The sequence below is a fragment of the Primulina eburnea genome, chromosome 13 (genome assembly GCF_022965805.1).
Source record: "Primulina eburnea isolate SZY01 chromosome 13, ASM2296580v1, whole genome shotgun sequence".
NCBI lineage: Eukaryota > Viridiplantae > Streptophyta > Magnoliopsida > Lamiales > Gesneriaceae > Primulina > Primulina eburnea.
Window position 1 is genome coordinate 10310911 of NC_133113.1, and position 23571 is coordinate 10334481.

At 39.8% G+C, this 23571-nt stretch overlaps 1 protein-coding gene across 1 annotated transcript; it reads right to left on the bottom strand.

The window, feature by feature from the left end:
• Nucleotides 1–6571: 6571 nt before the first annotated feature.
• On the bottom strand, nucleotides 6572–8487 carry LOC140810293 (uncharacterized). Its single transcript, XM_073168165.1, has 3 exons — nucleotides 8251–8487; nucleotides 7593–8130; nucleotides 6572–7260 (listed from the first exon to the last, which is right to left on the bottom strand). The coding sequence occupies exons 1-3, from the start codon at nucleotides 8485–8487 to the stop codon at nucleotides 6572–6574; spliced, it is 1464 nt and encodes a 487-aa protein (XP_073024266.1).
• Between the last annotated feature and the right edge of the window lie 15084 nt (nucleotides 8488–23571).

A 23571-nucleotide genomic window follows, 5' to 3' on the forward strand; every position in this document is an offset into this window, starting at 1 on the left:
ACCGGTTACGGTGGCCGGAAGCGCAACGGAAGTTTAAAATCTAAAATTTTTAGTTTAAAATTTCGGCCACCCCATTTCTTTGTGCAACAAATACAAAACACACATAATGACATACATAGGGTGTTTTAAAGAAATATACCTATCAATCTCAAGAGATTGATTATGGCTCCAACTTTGTTGTCAAACAACAAAGCTCTTGAAAGGTAGAAACTATCTTCAAGCTTTCCAAGTTCTTGAATCTTTCCTTCAAATTAGGCCCACCACCAACTAGGTAGATCCCCTCATATTTTGCACTAGAAAAATATGAGGATTTTTCAAAGAGAAGTGCAAGATTTCCTCAACAAATTGAAGAACAAAAATGGAGGAGAAAAAGGAAGAGAGAATTCGGCCATCTAGCTTGGAGGAGGGAGGAGAATGAGTTAATTGCATGTCTTGGTGTTGCAAAAAGCAAAAGTGAAAAAGTTGCATGCCATGCAATTTTTTATTCAAAAGTAATCTCTACCTCTTCACCTCCCAAGCATGTATATTATATGGTTTTTATCAAAATAAAAACCTTGGACTAAATTTTAATTATCTCAAACATATTTGAGACTAATTAAACATTACTTGAATTTACCCAAGTCTCACTACTTAAATAATTATTTTAATTGAGCTCTACAAGACTCAATATTATTTAATTAATTCAACACTTGAATTAATTTAATTATTTGGACTCTACTAGGTCCACTAGTGTTTAATTAATTCAACACTTGAATTAATTTAATTTAGTCCATAATAATGTTTATGAAAATCACAATTCTCAAATACATTATTCACTTGGCCAATTTTAATTTAGGAACACTTCCATAAATTAAAATTTACATTTCTCTCATAGAAGTCATACTTCTATTTTTCTTTACACTTATAAACTCATTTATAAGTCGTTCAACACATTGAACTATTTTCTCCTTTATAGAAGTCATACTTCTAATTTTTCTTACGCTTATAAACTCCTTTATAAGCCGTTCAACACATTGAACTATTTTACTTCTCAACGGGATCTAGAAAGCTAGTACTTGTGTGGCCCTCAATGGTTCACTGATACAACTAGCCGTGGGTTCACATCTCTATGTGATTCGGACTAAACATGTCCTTATTTGAGCATACCCCAATTGCTCCATTCTTATTTATCAACACCTTGATAATAAGAACGTCAGAACTCAAGTCTGATAGTACCCAACCAATCACGTTAAACGCCTAGCAGCATCGCTTACGTGATTCCCTAGGTATCACATGATAGTGCCTGCAAGAACCATTCAATTATGGTTAGCGTACAGTACGGTCCCTTCAACTCATATATCCCGATCGATTCGACAACCATTGGTTTATCGAGAGTTGTCAATGAATCGATACTATGTGTCATGTCGTAGTTGCATCGATGGTGTAATCTATGAAACACCTTTCATAATTACAACCATACTCTGGCCAGAGATTTCGATCTACATACACATGATAACACATAGGATATCCATACCCGAAGGTAAGCGGTGAATCCCCGACTACAATGCATCGACTCCTATGTGTTTCGACAGAACACCCAACCTTGCCACCTAATGACCCCATGAGAGTCGGTAAACAAGTCAAAGTGTAATTCTAGCACATAGAGTCTCAATGTTGTCCCGAGTCATAAGGACTAATTCTGTACAACCATAAACCAGGACTTTTCCACTCGATAAGTGAGAACCACTTGGAAAGTCCTTTTATGGAGGGTTGTTCAGTGCACTCTACAAGGAGCACCTATCTGCATGTTCGGACATCACAATGTCCCCTACCAATGAAACATGGTACTCACATCGCAGATACTAGTCTCGAACTCGAGCGGCCTATATCCTTCTTAGTGGCGGCTGAATCGACTAGGAACCGTTTAGAATATACAGTATTACAAATATGAGTTTCATGATACTCATCATATGAGCATCTCATATTCTTTCTACTATTTGTATATTCAAGGGCTTTATCTATGCAACTAGCATGAGTATACAGATAAAGATGTGCCATAATAATAATATTAAATATTACTAAAATAAAGATTGCTTATACATAGAGTTTCATTGTGAACACTCGGCCAACACTTGGCTCGACGGGCACCTACTCCAACATCTGCGTCAACACACACCCTAAGCCTTGAAAGGAGACATCGGTGTAAACACTGAAACCATCAGATCCTGACGGTAACGCCAAAACAGGTGCAGAAGTCAGAAGTCGACGAAGCTCTCTGAAACTATCTTCGCACTCAGATGACCACTCAAATGGAACATCCTTCCGAGTAAGTTGCGTCAATGGTCTAGCTACCTGAGAGAAATTCACGATGAAGCGACGATAATACCCTGCCAGACCTAGAAAACTACGGATCTCGGCCACTGTCGTCGGACGTGACCAATTCAACACTGCCTCAATCTTGCTAGGATCCACAGAAACTCCTTCCTTGGAAATCACATGACCAAGGAATACTACACGATTAATCCAGAACTCGCACTTACTCAGCTTAGCATACAATTGCTTCTCACGAAGAATCTGCAACACAATCCTCAAGTGATGGGTATGCTCTTCCACACTGTGAGAATAAATCAAGATATCGTCGATGAAAACCACAACAAACTGATCTAGAAAATCCCGAAAGACTCGGTTCATCAGATCCATGAACACCCCTGGCGCATTTGTCAATCCGAATGGCATAACTAGAAACTCGTAATGCCCATATCGAGTACGAAATGCAGTCTTGGAAATATCATCATCTCTGACTCTCATCTGATGATAACCCGATCGCAAGTCAATCTTGGAGTAAATAGAGGTACCCTGAAGCTGATCGAACAAGTCATCAATACGAGGTAATGGATACTTGTTTTTGATCGTCACACGATTCAGCTGGCGATAATCAATACACAATCGCATCGATCCATCATTTTTCTTGACAAACAAGACTGGAGCTCCCCAAGGTGAAACACTCGGGCGAATATAACCTTTATCAAGAAGATCATGCAATTGCTGCTTCAGTTCCCTCATCTCTGACGGAGCCAGACGATAGGGGGCACGAGAAATCGGTGTAGTCCCTGGCATTAATTCGATGCCAAATTCCACATATCTAATCGGAGGAAAACCAGGAATCTCATCTGGGAAAACATCAGGAAACTCACAAACCACTGGAATAACATCTGTATCAACACTACTTGTGGATGAATCAATCGCATAGATGAGGTAGCCTTCCCCGCCTGACTCTAAAGCACGACAGGCTTTCAGAGCAGATACCACTGGCATCGGAGGTCGCGCTCCCTCACCATAGAAAAACCAACTAGAGCTCTCAGTCGTACGAAACTGAACAAGCTTCTGGTAACAATCCACAGTAGCTCGGTAGGTAGTCAATAGGTCTATACCCAAAATACAATCAAAATCTTCCATTTCTAGGATCATAAGATTCGCAGTCAACTCGTTGCCCTCAAAATCTAAAGGACAACCCATCACTAGACGCTTTGCTAACACCGAATGACCCATCGGAGTAAAAACGGAAAGAATGACGTCTAGAGAAACATACGGTAACTTATGACGCTTAACAAATCGTGCAGAAATGAATGAATGTGATGCTCCGGTATCAATAAGAACAAAAGCAGGAATACCGCATAAACAAAAAGTACCTGCTATGACTCTCCCTGTCTCATCTGCAGCCTGATCCTGGTTCAGCGCAAATACCTGACCTTGGGCACGAGGTCGAAGATTTGAACTACCCATTGCCTGACCCTGCATCCTCTGCTGAACAGTCATCTGAGATCCGGAACTAGATCCTGCTCCACCTCGCAACTGAGGACAATTCTTCTTAAGATGACCCATCTCTCCGCACTGAAAACAAGCTCCCGCGGCTGATCGGCACTGCTCCGATGGATGGTTCTTCCCACAATGCACACAAGAAACCTTCTTCTTACCAAAGCGAAAAACACCGCTAGACCGAGATCCAGATCCAGAAGAAGAAGAACCTGACTTCTTGAAAGACTGAGATCGAGGGCTCAAAGTATTCGGAGGTCTAGAAGAAAGAATAGACCTACCACGCTGGAGACTGATCTCTGCCTGGCGACACCGGTTCACTAACCCATCATAAGAAGTAGGATTATCGCAGACAGTGACTCGATCAAAGATCTCCTGGTTAAGACCCTGAAGGAAATGGTCATACTTGGCCTCAAAACTGCCACTAATATGAGGAGCAAAGGGTAACAACTCGAAGAACTTCTGCTGATATGCATCAACAGACATACTCCCTTGCTTAAGATTCAGAAGTTCAATCGTCTTTGCCTGGCGAAGGGCTGGAGGAAAATATAGCTGCATGAAAGCTGCACGGAATTCGGCCCAAGTCACCCTACCCTGAGCCTGGACTATCGGCGCAGAAGTCGATCGCCACCACTTGCGCGCACGGCCCTCAAGAAGAAAACCAAGGGTCTCCATCTGCTGCTCTTCGGTGCATTGGAATGCACGGAAACAACTCTCCATGCGCTCTAACCAATCCTCAGCAACATCGGGAGTCTCACCACCGACTAAAGGCTTAGGCCCCATCTGAATGAAACGGTGCATCTCAAAACGCCTAGGCCCATCACGACGATGACGATGTTCACGATGACGCATACGATCGTCCTGGTCACCCCAACGACCTACACTCCCCTGACTACTCTCATCACCAAGGTGGTCAGCCATCGCTACAAGATAGAATGGGGAAAATGGTAAAATGGTCAACGAAAATCCCAAAACAGAATCTATATCCCAAAATCATATGCATGCTCTGATACCATAAATGTAGTGACCCGTTCCAGAATCACCTACTAATCAAGAACTAAGCATGCAATTAACTAAATTAATAACAATCAGAGGTAATTGCGGAAATGGTCAACAAACGATAGATATACAACCCAAATGAAGTCCAGAATAACTCACAATAAAAATATGCGGTACAACCATATCGAAACAAACAGTACTGAAGAACTAAACCAACCGGCCACTCAACGTCCTCATCATCCTCCTCCTGAGCCATCCAACCTGAGGCCTGCCCCGTGGGAATGGGGTGTCCAAGATAAACAAAACCGAGGATGTGAGCGATAAGAACGCCCAGTACAAAAGTATGAGTATAAAAGCCTATATGAAATGCACATGCTATGATATGATACCACGGTAGTCAAGAAACAGGAGTCACAAAAGATCTCAATATGCTCAGTCTAGAGGCGCCAAGTGGATAGTGCCGCGCGGTACTCCTCTGGGTCACTGCATCCACTACAAGATCAGACGTGGACCTAAAATGTCCCGGATCACCGAAGCCCTCCAGACCCGTCGGCCACTGTGTACTCTCGGTGTCCATGCGTCCACAAGACAAGGCTGAGCGGCCCCACAAGATATAGCTTATCTCGAAAGAGATACAGTTCAACAATAAAGGCTATCTCGAAAGAGATACGGCTCAAGATGAAATGTAACATGCAGCAATAAGCGTGACATAATAGCATGCATCATATGACATATATCAATGCAGCAAACAATCATGCAACACATATAAGAATGTATACTCGACCAGGATATCTCGGATAGTAATTTCGTACCTCTAGTAAAGCAATCCTAGTCCACAGGAAATCCTATCAATCGGGTCTAGTCCGTTGTCAGCCCTGACGATATTGAGCTCCCTGACTGACCTTCTCGGATCGTCGGCTATGCCCGGCTGCTCTGTCCGGGCTGTTCTGTCCTTCCCGGGTTGCTCTTCCCTTCCCGGGCTGCTCTTCCCTTTCTGGCTGCTCTTCCCTTCCCGGGCTGATCTTCCCTTCCCGGGCTGCTCTTCCCTTCCTGGCTGTTCTTCCCTTCCCGGGTTGCTCTTCCCTTCCTGGCTGCTCTTCCCTTCCCGGGCTGATCTTCCCTTCCCGGGCTGCTCTTCCCTTTCTGGGCTGCTCTAGAGAGCTAAAACTTGCATTTAAACACACAGTACCCCCTCCACAATAAGAAATCCCATGGCCTATTTATAGACCTCAGCCTGCATGAACGTGTCAACCAAATCCCATGCATCCGGACATCTGTCGCTAGGCAGCATGCACAAAGACACCTCACCTTACATGCATGAACGTGTCCAACAATTACCATGCACTTGACACCTGCCCGGCAGGCGTGTCAACCAAATACTATTCCCGGGCTGCTCTTCCCTTCCCGGGCTGCTCTTCCCTTCCCGGGCTGATCTTCCTTTCCCGGGCTGCTCTTCCCTTTCTGGGCTACACCTCGGCTTACTCACACGAACTCTAAAGTCAAATTACACATGATTTACTTAATTAAAGATACTTAATCATGTTTATTTAAATAAATAGGATTCGGGCTACTACAGTCCAAGCGATTCTCGATTTTTTTTTAAATACCTGAAAAAAATAACAAAATGCAAATTAATACTTGAATTGGGAAAATTAAAATTAATAAACTAAGGAATCGAAATAAAAAATTAAATAAAATGAATGCAAAAATAAATAAATGTGGGTTGCCTCCCACACAACGCTTGGTTTAACTTCATCAGCCCGACTGTGACCAATCCTGTTCATGGTGGGTCATATGATTTCTTGGATGCCCTTACTGCTACCATTTGACCTTCAACTTCCATGGTCATCTTTCCTCGTTTCACGTCAATGATGGCTCCAACAGCAGCCAATAATGGTCGTCCTAGAATAACGTGAACGTCCTGACTATTCTCCATATCGAGTACCAAGAATTCTGCTAGAACTTTCAATTTGTCAATCTTCAGTTCAACATCATCCACAATACCCAATGGCACCTGCACCGATTTATCTGCCAGCTGCACGTTTAATTCGATGGATCTAAACTTGCTCAATCCAAGTTTCTCGTAGAGAGATCTTGGCATTATATTTATACTTGCCCTTGAGTCACAGATAGCTTTTTCTACTAAATGACCCCTTATTTCACATGGTACAATAAATTCACCGTGATCTAGCAACTTCTGAGGAACATTCCTTCGTGTTCCTTTGGTAAAATCACCTTCCACCTGATCTGCAAACTCAATATTAGTGTTTAGGTTCTTGAGATCTTCAAGACCTTTTTTCTTTTGAAATTCATCTTGTAATTGTAGAAATCTTTGGGGGTAGGGAAGTAAAGAAATATCAATGCATTGATTTAAATCGTACCTCTCAGATTTCTTAACTCGGGCTCTTTTGGTTGGAATTAGCTTTTCATCCCGAACAGGTGTGGGTTCAACCTCCTTCTCTTTTCTGCCTACCACACCAAACTCTTCATGATGTATAAAAATGGCATTCACTTCTCTCAGATTTGGTTCTGCAGTCTTTTGGACTGCGCCTGACGGTTGAGATGTGAGTTGCTTCGTTATCTACCCCACTTGCGATTCAAGGATTTTCAAAGTAGCACCAATACTCACCATATGTGTCTCAAGGTTGTCAAGTCTAGACTCAGTTCTAGACATCCTCTTGCCAGATTCAACATTGATGTATTGAACCCCGGTGGAGGATTCAACACATTCTTATTGTTTGCATAAGAAATAATTTCGTGATTTCTCAACCCAGGATGATAAGTATTAGGGGGAGGGTTACCTCGATATCCGCCAAAGCCTCCAAAGTTCTTGTTGTTGATGTATTGGACTTCTTCAGGAAAATGTGATTCTTCAACAACAACCGGTGGTCCCTCAGTGTTTGATGTACCCACTTTATTCATAGTCGCTATCTGTGTAGTCAATGCTGATACTTGTGCAGTGAGTGATGTGATAGGATCCACCGCATAAATTCTAGCAGTCCTCTGTACTCCTGACCTCTCAGACGGCCATTGGTAGCTGTTAATAGTCATTTGCTCAAGCAAGTCGTAGGCTTGAGCAGGAGATTTGGCAAAGATCGTGCCACCTGCCGCTGCATCCACTGTTGTCCGTGTCTGACCATTCAACCCATTATAAAACAACTCAATCTGCACCCAGTCTTCAAAACCATGATTAGGGCACTTCCGCAACAACTCCTTGTACCTCTCCCATGGTTCATAAAGCTGCTCAAAGTCAGTTTGCCTGAAAGTACTGATCTCAATCTTCAATTGCGCAGTCTTCGCTAGGGGAAAATATTTAGAAAGAAATTTCGTCGCCAGCTCCTGCAATGTAGTGATACTTCCCAAGGGAAGCGATTGGAGCCATCCTCTCGCCTGGTCCCTGAGAGAAAATGGAAACAAGCGCAATCTAATAATATCATCAGAAACATTATTAATTTTTACCGTATCCGTGATCTCCAGGAATGTTCTTAAATGAACATGAGGATCAGAAGTGGAAGTTCCAGCAAATTGGTTCTGTTGAACCATATTTATCAGTGCGGGCTTCAACTCGAAATTGTTTGCGTTTATGGTCCCTTTTGCAATACCAGAGTAATGATTGTTGATTACTGGTCTGAAGTGGTCTCTGATAGGTATGGCGTCTGGCGGGTTATATCTCGCGTCCTCTCTGTTTTCAGCCATTGTTTGGATTTCTTCCCTTCTCGCTTTTCTTAGTCTCCTCGCAGTTCTTTCGATCTCCGGATCAAAGATAAGCAAATCAGGGCTGTGCGCTCTTAGCATGCACTGCAAAACAGAAAAGATTATAGATTAACAAAGTAAATAAAATAAAATAAAATAAAGTCTAAATTAAAGTAAAGACTAATTAGTAATGATATCAATATGCAATTTGTTACGCCTTAAACGCATACAAATCTCGAGGATGAGATTAATGTTTTTAATGCTGTAACATATCCCAAAGTTTTTGTTTTGATGATACCAAAACTTGGCTTAAAAATGTACTAATGTTTTATATTGAGGCATGCAGGAAATTAAGAACAAGGTTACGTTCGGAAGATCCGAAATGTGGTTCGGACGTTCCGAATTTGTGCAAATCAGAAGCAAAGTAGAAGCTGTTCGGAAGCTGCGAGGAGCCAGTTCGGACGTTCCGAAGACGCGATCGGACGTTCCGAACCCAAGCAATCAAATCATTTCAATGCGGAGACAAATTGATCTGACTGTTGATTGAGTAAGATTTCGGACGCTACGAAGGACATAATCGGACGCTACGAAGTGTTGAAGATTTCAAATCTCCGGAAACGCGGGAATGTTCGGACGGTACGAACTTGAGTTCGGACCTTCCGAAGCTGTGCACACACTGTCTGAAAGAACTGTTCGGAAGATACGAAGTTTGATCGGTCTCTCCGAAGCATATGTTCGGACCCTACGAAGTCAAGAACGGACGATCCGAAGTCATCCCAGAATTACGCAAATTGATTTCAATCACATCGGACGTTCCGAAGCATAAACAGAAGATCCGAACCTTGGCGTCCAAGACTAGTATAAATAGGCCTTTGAGGATGCATTCTAAATCATCCCACTCCACTCTCTCTTGTCTCTTACAAAGCTTTCTACTATCTCTTGTGTGCGTTGATTAAAAGAGTTGTAACATCAAAAGAGTTGTAGAAAAAGAGTGAAAGTAATACTCTCGAGTGGGTTGTAAAGTTCGTGGCTATCCTTGGAGCCCTCAAGGCCAAGTAGACGCATCGAGGCGTGGTTGTAAAAGCTAGCTTGGAGCTCCTAAAGCCAAGTCGATATAGTGATACCTCGATCCTCATCGAGAAGGGGAGACGTAGACGATTCTTCGTCGAACTTCCATAAACATCTCTATCCCTCTTTACTTTACGCATTTACTTTACTACGCATTTATTTTACGCACTTACTTTACGCATTTTTTTTTTTGTGATTGTCCCTCAAGTCTTCCGCTTGCAATTTTTGCAAACTCGTTTTAAAAACGCTAAAGGGCCTAAAAGAACCTATTCCCCCCCCCCCCTTTAGGTTCTTCAAGTGGTATCAGAGCCAGATTTTTCAAAATCTTTTAAATGGCCAATCTAGCAAGCGAGTATGCCCAAGGACAATCCACAAATCGTCCCCCTCTTTTCAATGGTACTAATTACGGATATTGGAAAAATAGAATATCTCTATACATCCAATCCGTCGATTACGACCTTTGGAAAATAACGGTGAAAGGTCCCTATATCCCCATGAAAACGGTGGATAATAAGGAAATTCCTAAGGGAATGGATGACTTCACCAAGGACGATATGAAACTTATCTCTCAAAATGCTAAAGCTATGAATATTCTTCATTGTTCTCTAGATATGAATGAATACAACCGAATCTCGGCTTGCACCTCCGCCAAAGAGATTTGGGACAAATTGGAGATTTGCCACGAGGGAACCAATCAAGTCAAAGAAACAAAGATAGACCTTCTCCAACTCAAGTACGAGACCTTTGAGATGGAACCCAAGGAGGATGTCGACACCATGTTCCGGCGGCTCACCCAAATCATCAATGAGCTTGCCCAACTTGGTGAGAACTACCCAACTAAACAAGTGTGGAGGAGAGCCCTTCGAGCACTACCGGCGGAATGGGATGCAAAGCGCACGGCTATCATTGAATCCAACAAGGGAGATGCGGCATCCTACGACCTTGATCAACTTCATGGGACCCTAAAGACCCATGAACTTGAAGTATCTACCCGGAAGGAAACAAAGAAAGATGACGACAAAGTAAAGGCGAAAGGGATCGCCTTGACCAGTCAACTTGAAGATAGCGACGATGAAGAAATGGCACTCCTCACTAGAAAGTTCAAAAGATTCATGCGGAGTTCCAACTTCAACAAGAAGGACAAAAAGATTGAGAAGGAAGTGACCTGCTACAACTGTCAACAAAAGGGTCACTATGCAAACGAGTGTCCCTCCAAGAAGAAGGCCGGCAAAGACAAGAAGAAGGCCCTTCTAGCCACGTGGAGCGACAGCGACAACGAAGAGGAGTCTACCCTATGCTTCATGGCGAAGGAAGATCATCTGACCGACTCGGATGACGACGAGGTACCCTCTTACGATGAATTACTCTCCGCTTACACTAGTATGTACAATAAGGCTAAGTCACTTAGAAATGAGAATAAGCAACTTAAAACTGAACTAGAAGCTAGGATGCATGACAACACTAAGCTCAAGACAAACCTAAGAGACTTAGAGAAAGCCTTCAACAAGTTCAATGTGAGTAGCGGTAAACTAGAAAACCTCTTGAGCATGCAAAGGTGTAACTTCGACAAAGGAGGTCTAGGATATGAAAAGAAATCAGTCAACTTCACTAGTCTTATCGCAAAGGCAAAACTAAGAACACCACCAACATGCACTTACTGTTGTAAGATAGGCCACATAAGACCTAAATGCAAGAAACTTAGACACCAACACAATAAGAATAGTTATTGGAAATGGATCCCCAAATCCCCAACTACTACTAACCTCAAAGGACCCAAAGAAACGGGTACCAACTATCAAACTGTATCTCAACCTTGTAGGGACAAAGGGGAGACAAGTCATCGAGCACTTGGTATCTTGACAGTGGATGCTCTCGACACATGACGGGAGAAAAGAAGCTGCTACAATCCATTCGACCAAAAGAAAAGGGATCGGTGACCTTTGGAGATAACAGCAAAGGGATCATAGAAGGCATCGGCTCAATAGGTATATCTAACTCTACTATTATTGATGATGTACTTCTTGTGAAAGGACTTAAACATAACCTCCTAAGCATTAGTCAATTTTGCGATAGGGGTTATGAAGTCAAATTCACACCACACGATTGCACTGTATCACTCACAACTGACAAATCCATTAGTTTCAAAGGTTATAGAAGTGAAAATGTTTACAAGGTCGATTTAAAGATTTCATCATTTTCAAAAATAAAAAGCCTTGTAACATTAAATGTTGATGACAACATTCTTTGGCATAGACGACTTGGTCATGTTGGGATGAGCACCATAGAAAAACTTTTAAAACTTGACCTAGTTTCCGGAATGCCAAAGCTGAATTTAAAATTAGATTCTTTTTGTGATGCTTGTCAACTTGGTAAACACACAAAGGAATCTTTCAAAAATAAAAATTTTGTATCCACTTCTATGCCCCTTGAGTTACTTCACCTAGATTTATGTGGTCCCTCGAGGACAACCAGTCTAGGAGGTAAATCCTATGCTTTTGTCATTGTGGATGATTTTTCACGTTTTACTTGGACATTGTTTTTAGCCCACAAAAATGATGCCTTTGATCATTTCAAAATTTTTGTCAAAAAGGTTGAAAATGAGAAAAATCTTTTGATCAAACAAATCCGTAGTGACCACGGAACGGAATTTCAAAATGAAAATTTTTCAATTTTTTGTCAAAACAAAGGCATTGGTCACAACTTTTCTTGTCCTAGAACTCCTCAACAAAACGGTGTCGTTGAGAGGAAGAATAGGACCCTAGTAGAGATTGCAAGGACCATGCTATGTGAGCATTCTCTACCAAAATATTTTTGGGCTGAAGCAATGAGTTCTGCTTGTTACATCATCAATCGTGTATCAATAAGGCCAATTCTCAAGAAAACTCCATACGAACTATGGAGAGGGAGAAAGCCTAACATTTCTTACTTCCGAGCTTTTGGATCAAAATGCTTCATCCACAACAATGGTAAGGACAACCTGGGTAAGTTCGATGCTAAATCGGACAAAGGTATCTTTCTTGGTTACTCTACTTCTAGCAAAGCATATAGAGTCTTTAATAAACGTACTTTACTAGTTGAAGAATCTATTCATGTCATATTTGATGAAACTAACCCTTGCTTGCCTAGACATGTTGTTTCTGATGATGATGATATAGATATCCTTGGCGAAAAGTTGGAGTCCACAAGCCTAGATGATGTTCCTAAAGATCAAGAGGACGCACCTCTTCCGAAGGAGTGGACTACGCACAAGGATCATCCCATGGATCTCATCATTGGTAGCCCATCGAAGGGAGTATCTACTCGCTCTTCTAATATGTGCAATTATCTTGCTTTTCTTTCTCACATAGAGCCTAAGAACATAGAAGAAGCTTTACTTGATGATTCTTGGATTATTGCTATGCAAGATGAACTAAATGAATTTAGAAGGAATAAAGTTTGGAATCTTGTACCTAGACCCACTGATAGACCTGTCATAGGAACTAAATGGGTATTTAGGAACAAGTTAGATGAGCATGGTACAATCACTAGAAATAAAGCTAGGCTAGTAGCTAAAGGATATAGTCAAGAAGAGGGAATTGATTATGATGAGACTTATGCCCCTGTCGCTAGACTAGAATCCATTCGCATGCTACTTGCTTTTGCTTGCTCTAGAGACTTTAAATTGTTTCAAATGGATGTTAAAAGTGCTTTTCTTAATGGTGATTTGAAAGAAGAAGTGTATGTTGAGCAACCTGTTGGTTTTGAAGATGTGCACTTATCTGATTATGTGTATAAGCTTGATAAGGCTTTATATGGTTTGAAACAAGCTCCTAGAGCTTGGTATGAGAAATTATCTACCTTTTTGTTGTCTAATGGTTTTTGTAGGGGTAAAGTTGATATTACCTTGTTTACCTTGACTAAAGATAATGATTTGCTGATAGTACAGATATATGTAGATGATATTATTTTTGGTGCTACTAATGAACACTTGTGTAGAGATTTTTCTAAGCTTATGCAGGATCAGTTTGAGATGAGCATGATGGGCGAGCTCAACTACTTCCTTGGTCTCCAAATCAAGCAATGCAAGGATGGTTTCTTTGTCAACCAAGGGAAGTACATCAAAGAGATGCTCAAAAAGTTTGGGATGGAGTCTTCCAAAGCCTCATCCACACCTATGAGCACGACAGTCAGACTCGACAAAGATGAGGGAGGTAAACCTGTTGACCAAAAGTTATTTCGTAGCATGATTGGCTCCCTACTCTATGCGACTGCTAGTAGACCTGACATTATGTTTAGTGTTTGCTTGTGTGCACGATTTCAATCATGTCCAAAGGAATCACACTTATTCGCCTTAAAACGCATTTTCAAATATCTTTCAAATACTCCAAATCTCGGATTATGGTATTCTAAGAACTCATTTTTCGATTTAAAAGCTTACTGTGATGCCGACTTTGGAGGATATAAGGTGGATAGAAAGAGCACTAGTGGTACTTGCTTCTTTTTGGGAAATTGCTTGGTGTCTTGGTTTTCTAAAAAGCAAAACTGTGTTGCACTTTCAACGACCGAGGCCGAGTATATGGCTGCCGGTAGTTGTTGTGCACAAATTCTTTGGATGAAGTATCAATTACTCGACTATGGTGTTACTTTTTCAAAAATTCCAATTTTTTGTGATAATACAAGCACCATATGTCTAACAAAGAATCCAGTTCAACATTCTCGTACTAAACATATTGACATTCGACATCATTTCATTCGTGATCACATTGAGCAAAATGATGTTGAACTTCACTATGTTGACACCAAGAATCAAATTGCTGATATTTTTACAAAACCACTAGATGAATCTACTTTTACTCGTTTGCGTGGTGAACTTGGCATGATTGAGTTGTAAACACTAGTCGAATACTCTCGTACATATTTGTTAAATTGAGGGGGAGTATTATTAATGTGAGCATTATAATGTCGGATAATACAAATTAATTGTATTTATCCATAATTATGGCTCAACATTCATTTATTAGTGGATATTTTACCTGTTTATTTGTCTCTCTTTATGCTTATGTCTTTTTGCTTATCACAAAAAGGGGGAGAATTTATTTGGTTAAAATTGCTATTAAATGGTTATTAAATAAATTCGTCTTAATTCAACCTCTTAGACTTGTTATTTGATTAAGGGGGAGTTATTTAATAACATTCAGATTATGTTGATTATTGTTTTTCAATTTTTAACCAAGTTTTGTGATCATCAAAAAGGGGGAGATTGTTACGCCTTAAACGCATACAAATCTCGAGGATGAGATTAATGTTTTTAATGCTGTAACATATCCCAAAGTTTTTGTTTTGATGATACCAAAACTTGGCTTAAAAATGTACTAATGTTTTATATTGAGGCATACAGGAAATTAAGAACAAGGTTACGTTCGGAAGATCCAAAATGTGGTTCGGACGTTCCGAATTTGTGCAAATCAGAAGCAAAGTAGAAGCTGTTCGGAAGCTGCGAGGAGCCAGTTCGGACGTTCCGAAGACGCGATCGGACGTTCCGAACCCAAGCAATCAAATCATTTCAATGCGGAGACAAATTGATCTGACTGTTGATTGAGTAAGATTTCGGACGCTACGAAGGACATAATCGGACGCTACGAAGTGTTGAAGATTTCAAATCTCCGGAAACGCGGGAATGTTCGGACGGTACGAACTTGAGTTCGGACCTTCCGAAGCTGTGCACACACTGTCTGAAAGAACTGTTCGGAAGATACGAAGTTTGATCGGTCTCTCCGAAGCATATGTTCGGACCCTACGAAGTCAAGAACGGACGATCCGAAGTCATCCCAGAATTACGCAAATTGATTTCAATCACATCGGACGTTCCGAAGCATAAACAGAAGATCCGAACCTTGGCGTCCAAGACTAGTATAAATAGGCCTTTGAGGATGCATTCTAAATCATCCCACTCCACTCTCTCTTGTCTCTTACAAAGCTTTCTACTATCTCTTGTGTGCGTTGATTAAAAGAGTTGTAACATCAAAAGAGTTGTAGAAAAAGAGTGAAAGTAATACTCTCGAGTGGGTTGTAAAGTTCGTGGCTATCCTTGGAGCCCTCAAGGCCAAGTAGACGCATCGAGGCATGGTTGTAAAAGCTAGCTTGGAGCTCCTAAAGCCAAGTCGATATAGTGATACCTCGATCCTCATCGAGAAGGGGAGACGTAGACGATTCTTCGTCGAACTTCCATAAACATCTCTATCCCTCTTTACTTTACGCATTTACTTTACTACGCATTTATTTTACGCACTTACTTTACGCATTTTTTTTTTTGTGATTGTCCCTCAAGTCTTCCGCTTGCAATTTTTGCAAACCCGTTTTAAAAACGCTAAAGGGCCTAAAAGAACCTATTCCCCCTCCCTTTAGGTTCTTCACAATTAAATAGTTTACTCCCCGGCAACGGCGCCAAAAACTTGTTGCGTATTTTCACTACAGCAAGTGTATGGTGTCAAGTTTTAGTACTGGTTTGAGTACAAATATCGATCCCACAAAGAGTAATTATTTAAAATTGGATATTAATTACCATAATTGACATAGCTCGACTTTATTTAGACAAATCAGAATAGTTGGTTTATAATAAATTCAAATAAAATAACAATTCCTGTAATTCTAGCACGCAGTAGAAAATTCACTGAGAAAATAAGTCTAGAGATATGATTTCGTCTGGCTTCCCCTATGCTAAATCAAAATTAACTAACATGTTATTAAATTGCATCGTATTTACTAACCAAGAACTAGCAATTTTTCTATTCCCTCTGTCGAGTGATAAATAGAAATGTATTACCTATTACCGATTTTAATATGTCTATTCAAAATCAAGCAACACGTAATAAATGCAACCAAGGTCCTCTTATGGATTCGTCAGAGTTATACGTCTTTTGTACGTTATAAATATCTAACGATGTGATTTCTCCTGTCCTAATTTCAATCCCCTCTCTCGAGTGTTAGATTTAATTATTAGATCAATTGAATTATAACCAGTAATCCAAAAGAATTAATCACGAGAAATCACAAATAAACACGACGAATTAATTCATGAAAATTCAAAATGTCACTAACATAGGTTCAACCAAGACTACATTAATCTCTAGAATATAAAATTAGTTTATACTCGAACTTAAATCAATACAAAACCTGTTTGTAATCATTAAAAACGTAAAAGTAAGAAACCGAATTAAGAACGTGTTGGCGAGAGATGAAAGTGCGTCTCCGTGTTCGGATTCAACGTCTTTTATATCCGTTCTTCGCGTCCTGTGCTCCGTGCTCTGACTTTTTTTCTCCTCTTCTCGAGTGCTATGACGGCTGTGTGTAAAATATTTCGGAACCCCTCTAAAATTCAACGCCGAAACCTATTTAAGTCTGGAACTCGCGCCGCGCGCATATGCGCCACAAAGACTTGCGCATATGCGCGGGTCTCCTGTGCGTGCCTTCTTCTTGCGCGCGCATATGCGCGCCCTGAGCGGCGCATATGCGCCGTGCTCTCTGCCAGTTGCGCGCATGTGCGCGGCTTTGGGAGGCGCATGTGCGCCGATCTTTCTGTCCTAGTTGCGCTTGCTCGGCTCACATTTCTTCTACGCGCCATTTTGGTTCATTTTCACGCCCATGTCGTGGCCACACCTAGGCTCCTGCACTCACACCAAAAACAACACGAAACGCATAATTCTGCCCAAAAAGACCAACAATCTGTATGAATTATAAAGATAGTTTAAGTGCACAAAATGCACTTATCACTCGATAGTGGCTCGAGCAAAACGTAAGAGAACTAGCGCAGCTCTTGTGTCTTGTATGCAGGGCTCGTGCGGAGTGTAGGGGCCGGTTCAAGGGGTCAGGGCTGGTCGGTTGGGTCCTTAGGAGGTCTGGTCAGGTGATGGCTCGAGGTGACTCGACCATGGTCCAAGAAAAATGAGAGTTGGCTTGATTGTACATGAGGGGACTTGCGCGCAAGTGTGCAGGTGTGCAGGGGCTGGTCTTGTGGCTAGGGGCTGGTTCGCTGGGTTAGGCCAGGTCAGTGAGGGTCTAGGAGTCTCGAGTGAGGGTGTGGTCCATGATGGTCCAGGGGTGGCTCGATGAAATCAAGCCGTGGCTCAATGGGATTAGGATATGGTTCGAATTGGCTAGGAAAAAATGAAAAAAGGGTTTGAACCATGGTCTACGGGGGGTCGATTCATGGTTCACAAGGATAGTTTAGATAATAAAAGGCTCTGTTTAAATTTTAGGAAGAAAATATTAAAGTTTGAATTAATTCGGGAATTTAACGCCCCACGAATTAGTAATTAAGGAATTAAATCGAAGGCCTCGAATTTAAGCTAAATAAAATATTAAAAATTAGGTGTAAGACTCAATAAAAGTAAGAAAAATTCAAAGTCGAGAAATTTTACGTCTAGGGGCAAAATAGTCATTTTACACGTGGATAATAAGAAAAAGGTTGGCAGCGTCCCGAAGGGTCATAACGCATGTTAAATGATATAATATGATGAAATTGATGAAAATATGATATTTTATGATTTATGGTAACTCTGTGCAATTTTTACTATTAAAATGGTATTTTTGAAAGTCATGATATTATATGCTTTAAAAAAGAAAAATGAAAAATATGTTGATGGATGTGAATTGACTGTGACAAAGGATAGAGGATATGTGGGGGATCCGTTTTAAGAAGGAACATTGAACTTACAATTTTATGAGAATGTCGTTAGGGAAAAGGTCCCAGAAGGAGTCCGTTTACGGGACAAGGCCCAGAGGGAGCCCGACGATTGTATTTTAATGGCCGTGCCTACTGCCCGTCCCCATGGGCCATGTGGAGCTGAAGGGTGATCAGTCGATCAGAGCATAAAATACTAGTCACTTTCAAGGATCAAACTTAATCCAAAATTATAAAGGAGGCAAAGCTTTACGATTTTATAATTTTACTATTCATGTCATGTTTAGACGTGATGAGTCATTAGACTCAATAGGTTTGAATGTTGCAGGATTTGATGATATTGAGGGAGACGCTGACGCTTGAGTGGATCGAGTGGAGCAGTATACTCCCGAGGGCAATTTATTTTCCACATTAGTTTTATAGATAAAAGATTTAAATGATTATTGTTAATGAATTTATTAGATACATTTTTATGCTTCATGTTGATGATAATTGATCTTTTTAAAGGTCGACGTAGGATTTTTGGTTTAGTTGAGGATTTAGGGATTTTTATGCACTTGAGAGTTTAAATGATAAATTATTATGATTTATGGAAATATTAAGTTATTTATAAATGGTGATTTTCGGATTAGTAGATGTAAAAAAAATTAATAGAATTTTAAAGTCAAAAAGTAAGGGTCGTTTCATTATATTTTTGTATATATTTACATATCCATATATACATGTATATGTACACACATGTGCGTATATATAGACTTAAAATTAAATAATCACTATTTAATTATTTAATTAATTATTAATTAGGTAATTTTATACTGCTCTAGAATATTATATGCGATTTTTGTATATAGTAGTCACAAATACTAATTTATTATTTAATTTTTATATTTTAAATTCATTAAATAAATAATTGTGCATGCATTATAACTTCGATTGACGATCAGATATCGTCGATGTGTCAAGGGTACAAAATTTTGTTCATATAATGAAATATGAAAATGTCGACAACTGAAATTTCCAACTGATTCATTTTTGACATCTGGCAGTTTTATAAACTCTTTCACCAAAACAGACAGTTTCACTCTCTTCGCTTAATTAGCAGTTAAGTTAAATTTCACAAATTTCAATATATGTAATCCACTTACAAAATTCTTTATAAGCAATTTATTTGATCTCCAGAAAACTATGGTCTTTAAATTCAACTCTTTGAATTCGACTATTTCAACTGGAACATTGAATTCAATACTTTTGTGGTTCTCAATGGTTTAGGGATAAAACTAACCACAAGGTCACAACTTAATGTGATTCAGAAAAATATTTGTTCTTATTCGAGCTAAACCTAATTAGTCTCATTCTTTTCATCAACCCGTGATAAAAAACACCAGAACTTGAGTCTGACTGCACCCATCGAATCATTATAAGAGTGTTTAGTAGCTTCGTCACATGATCCCCTAAATATCAGTGATAGTGCTTGCAAGAACCTTAAGTTATAGTTAGCATAAAGTAAAGTCCCTTCAACTTATATATCTCAATCGAATCTACAATCATTGATATATCGAGAGTTGCAATGAATTCGATAGTGATGTATCTTTGAGTAACAAGAGCGACATAATATGTGCATATGAGGAAACATCTTTTCAAACTGCACGTGTCTCTTTGGCCCGAGATTTCTTCCACTATTATATCATCAGATCACATAAGATATTTTCACCCGTAGGCGAGCGGTGAATCCCTGAATACAGTGTATTGACTCTTATGTATTTTGAAACTACATTCAACCTCGTTAACTAATGATCCTCAATGGAGTCGATAAATAAATCAAAATGCATGCTAGCACGTAAAGATTCCATGTTGTCCCGGGTCAAAAGACTAATGGCATATAACCATAACCACAGACTATTCCACTCAATATATGATAACAACTTGAAAAGCCCGAGGGAGGGTTATTCAAACATCATCAAATGATCACCTATCTGTGTGAATGAACATCTCCACACCCTTACCAATGAAACAAGACGTTGCATCATAGATGTCAGTCCTAAGCTCAATCAAACTTTATCATTATTTTAGACAGCTAAATCGACCAGGAACTAAGTTATAATATATTACTCTTTCTAATGAGTTTCATGATTTTACGTTGACAAGCTGCATGAGTATACATATAAAGTAAATGTATAGAACCACATAATATTATTAAATAAATATATTGTTTTGACATGAGAGTCAATAAATTCTAAGTCACAAGTTGGATAACTAGGCACCTACTATAATAATCTTCCACTTGTCCTATGGCCAAATGCCCATAGATCTAAACTCATTGCTTCATAATTCTTCTCAAACAATGGTCCTGAAATAGGCTTTTGTAATATCCCCACCTTTTATCCTTCTATTGTCAACGATGTTATTCTATGATTTGGTGTTATGGATATATGGTTAAGTTATTATTGATCATGGTTATTGTTATGGTTTATGAATATAGTTGGTGGAAGGAGTTGGTATTTCATGTTATAGCATCAATATGGTTATTGCACTGTATTCATGGTTAATTATTCTATGGTTTTGGTATGGTTAAGTTGATTGTTGTGTATTTGAGGAGTTGTTATTGTTGTGAATGTATAATGTTGGGAGTTGGATTGATGGTTTGGATGGTTTGAGCCAAATAGGTAATTGGGGTGCAGAAACAGTATGGAAATTGTGGTATTTGTTACGGTTTTTAGCATACTGAATGGGATATTGATCCAAATGACATGAGACAAATCGCATTAGAAAGCTAAGACCCAAGGCTACAATTTCCATGTTTTGAGTTTTGTTCAAATAGTTGAGGAAGGTGAGTCAAAAGTGGCCCGAAGTGTGTTATGTATATCGTCGTTCCTACACTGACACATTTTGGTAGAATGTGCATAATGTTTTACGCAGACCTCCAAATGACCTGAAACTAGTGGGAGACTCAAGGAAAGACATAGGACTACAACGTTCATGTTTACCACTCTGGCTAATTCGAAAGAAAAAGTACAGTTTTGGCCCTTGGACAGTGGGTACACGGACCCATGCACGGGGTCCGGGTCTTGCCAAACGAAATTTGTGATTTTCAGTGTGTATACGGACCCATACACGGAGGGGGGCATGAGGTCCATGTCCTTGGCGTAGAAAACATATTTTTAAGAGTTTCTAAGCCAATAATTTTGCCATTTCACTTAATCCTCTTGCATGACATCGATTGGGGAGTTAGGGTTCTTCATTTCTTTTTCTAATTCCTTTCTTTCCAAGATTTGGATCTTCAAGTTGGAGGTGTGATCTTTATATCCTCAAGAGCAAGTAACCAAGGAAAGGAAAATTTTCTTTTGGGTATGTAACGTCCCAAAAATTTGAAGGTCCGCGTGAACCATGTGCATGCAAGTTATTAAATTTCTTTGGTATTTTATTAAATTGTTTTAAAGCCTAAAATACATGTTTCTTTCATTAATTTATGTTTAATTATTTTTATGCGTAATTCATGCATGATAGAATTTAATTCACGAAATCTTAAAAGTTCATGCATTAAGATTTTTAGATTCATTTCACGCTCGAACGAGGATCGGAGACCGGAAAATCTTCAGGAAAATTATTTTAATTACACGATTTATTTTTATAAATTAATTTAAAACGTTTTTAAGTGTATTTTTCAAAAATGAGAATTTTTGGGTATTTTTACCCGCAAGATTTTAATTTTTAACAGAAAGCAAATTTTATTGAATCAAGAGACTTTCTGAGAGTTCGCCTAATATCTTCAAGATCTTTTCAACCCGAAATATTTTTGGGAGTGTGTTTGAATTTAACGGATCAACTTTTAGGCTCATCGGGCTTAAATATCCTTTTAAACCTTTAGTTATCAAGGTTAGAGCCCATTAACCTTTTTAATTGCAACCTTATTAAGCCTAATTAAATTCCTTAACCTCCCGTAACCCCCCAACAGCTGATACACGTCCCTCTCCATTCAGATTCTCTTCCCATTCAGCATTCCCCACCCTCGGTTTCAGAGCTCCACAATTGAAGGCGTCGGTTCTCTCTTGTTTTGCAAAAGAAATGATTCAACCGGATCTCCCTTTTGCATTGTTCTTGTTATTCAATCGTCAAGGCACGCATTGTACCATTCTTTTACGCATCATAAACGCTATATACTTGCTGTAATATGTATATTTGTCTGTGAAACTTCCGATCCAAACGTGAGTGCACATGGTTTACGATTTCTCAAATGTTTCTTGCATTCTTTTGGTTTGCCACTCACGTTTTTCCTTCAGTTTGTGCAAGGGCTCTGCTGTAGGTTATGTTTGAAGGCTGTTATCACCGTAGGGAGTGGAGTGGTAGGAAGAAGTCATGGGTGTTTGGTTGTGGGAGAGGCTAGATCCTTGGAAGCACAGCGTGAATGGAGATGGAGACGGTAGCTTTCGGTCGACTTCTTCATATGGCTGGTGCAGCAGCCTTAAGTATTGGTTGGCTTAGTTTAGAAGGGTCATTAGGGTCCTAACGGTGAGATTTAAATGCTGGACAAGTGGTGGAAAAGGAAGGCCAGAAATGTCTAGGAGTTGGGACCATGTGTTGCATTATGATTGTATTGAGGGAGTTGGCCATGAGTTTAATGAGAGGTAGGGTGCTGGCCGAAATATTATAGTATATAGAAGCTGTATAATGTTTCTAAGATATGGAAAGGTTGGGAAAATTTTGGTTGAGTTTCGGTTTGATTCGGGTTAAAATTGGGACCCCGGTCTCAGTTTTAAAACTAATCGATTAAGTTATGAATTGAGCTCAATTTTACGTCTAGGAATGCTTATAAAAATGTTTTGGGAAAATTTAAAGAGTTTGGTAAGCTTCGGGTCAATTTTAGAGGTCCAGGGGTTAAACGATAATTTTTGGGTTTCTAAGGGCAAAATGGTCATTTTGCACCCGGGGTGAGATTTTGGTCCTGGCAGCGCCTGAGCACAAATTTATATATTTTAAATGTTTATGCATTATGATCACGATTTTTAAGATTTTATGAAGATATACGTCACATGCTTGGATTAAGAAAAATTGCATTGGTGCATGATTTTTATAAGTGATGAAAATGATAATGTTATGGATGACGGGAATTAGTTGTGGCTATCGAAGTATATGTAAATGTTTAAGACGTATATGTAAATGCTGATGATGAGGCCTAGGCACAGTGGATGGGTGTTCCTGTCACTGATGTCTGACAGCCGCCGGGTACCGCGGTTCTATGTATGATGTATCCATCGTAAATGATGATGTACGATAGTCACCTCTAATGAACTGAATTCACCAAAGGAAATGATAAATGATAAACGATGAATGATGAATTATGAAAGATGATTAACGATGAGTTG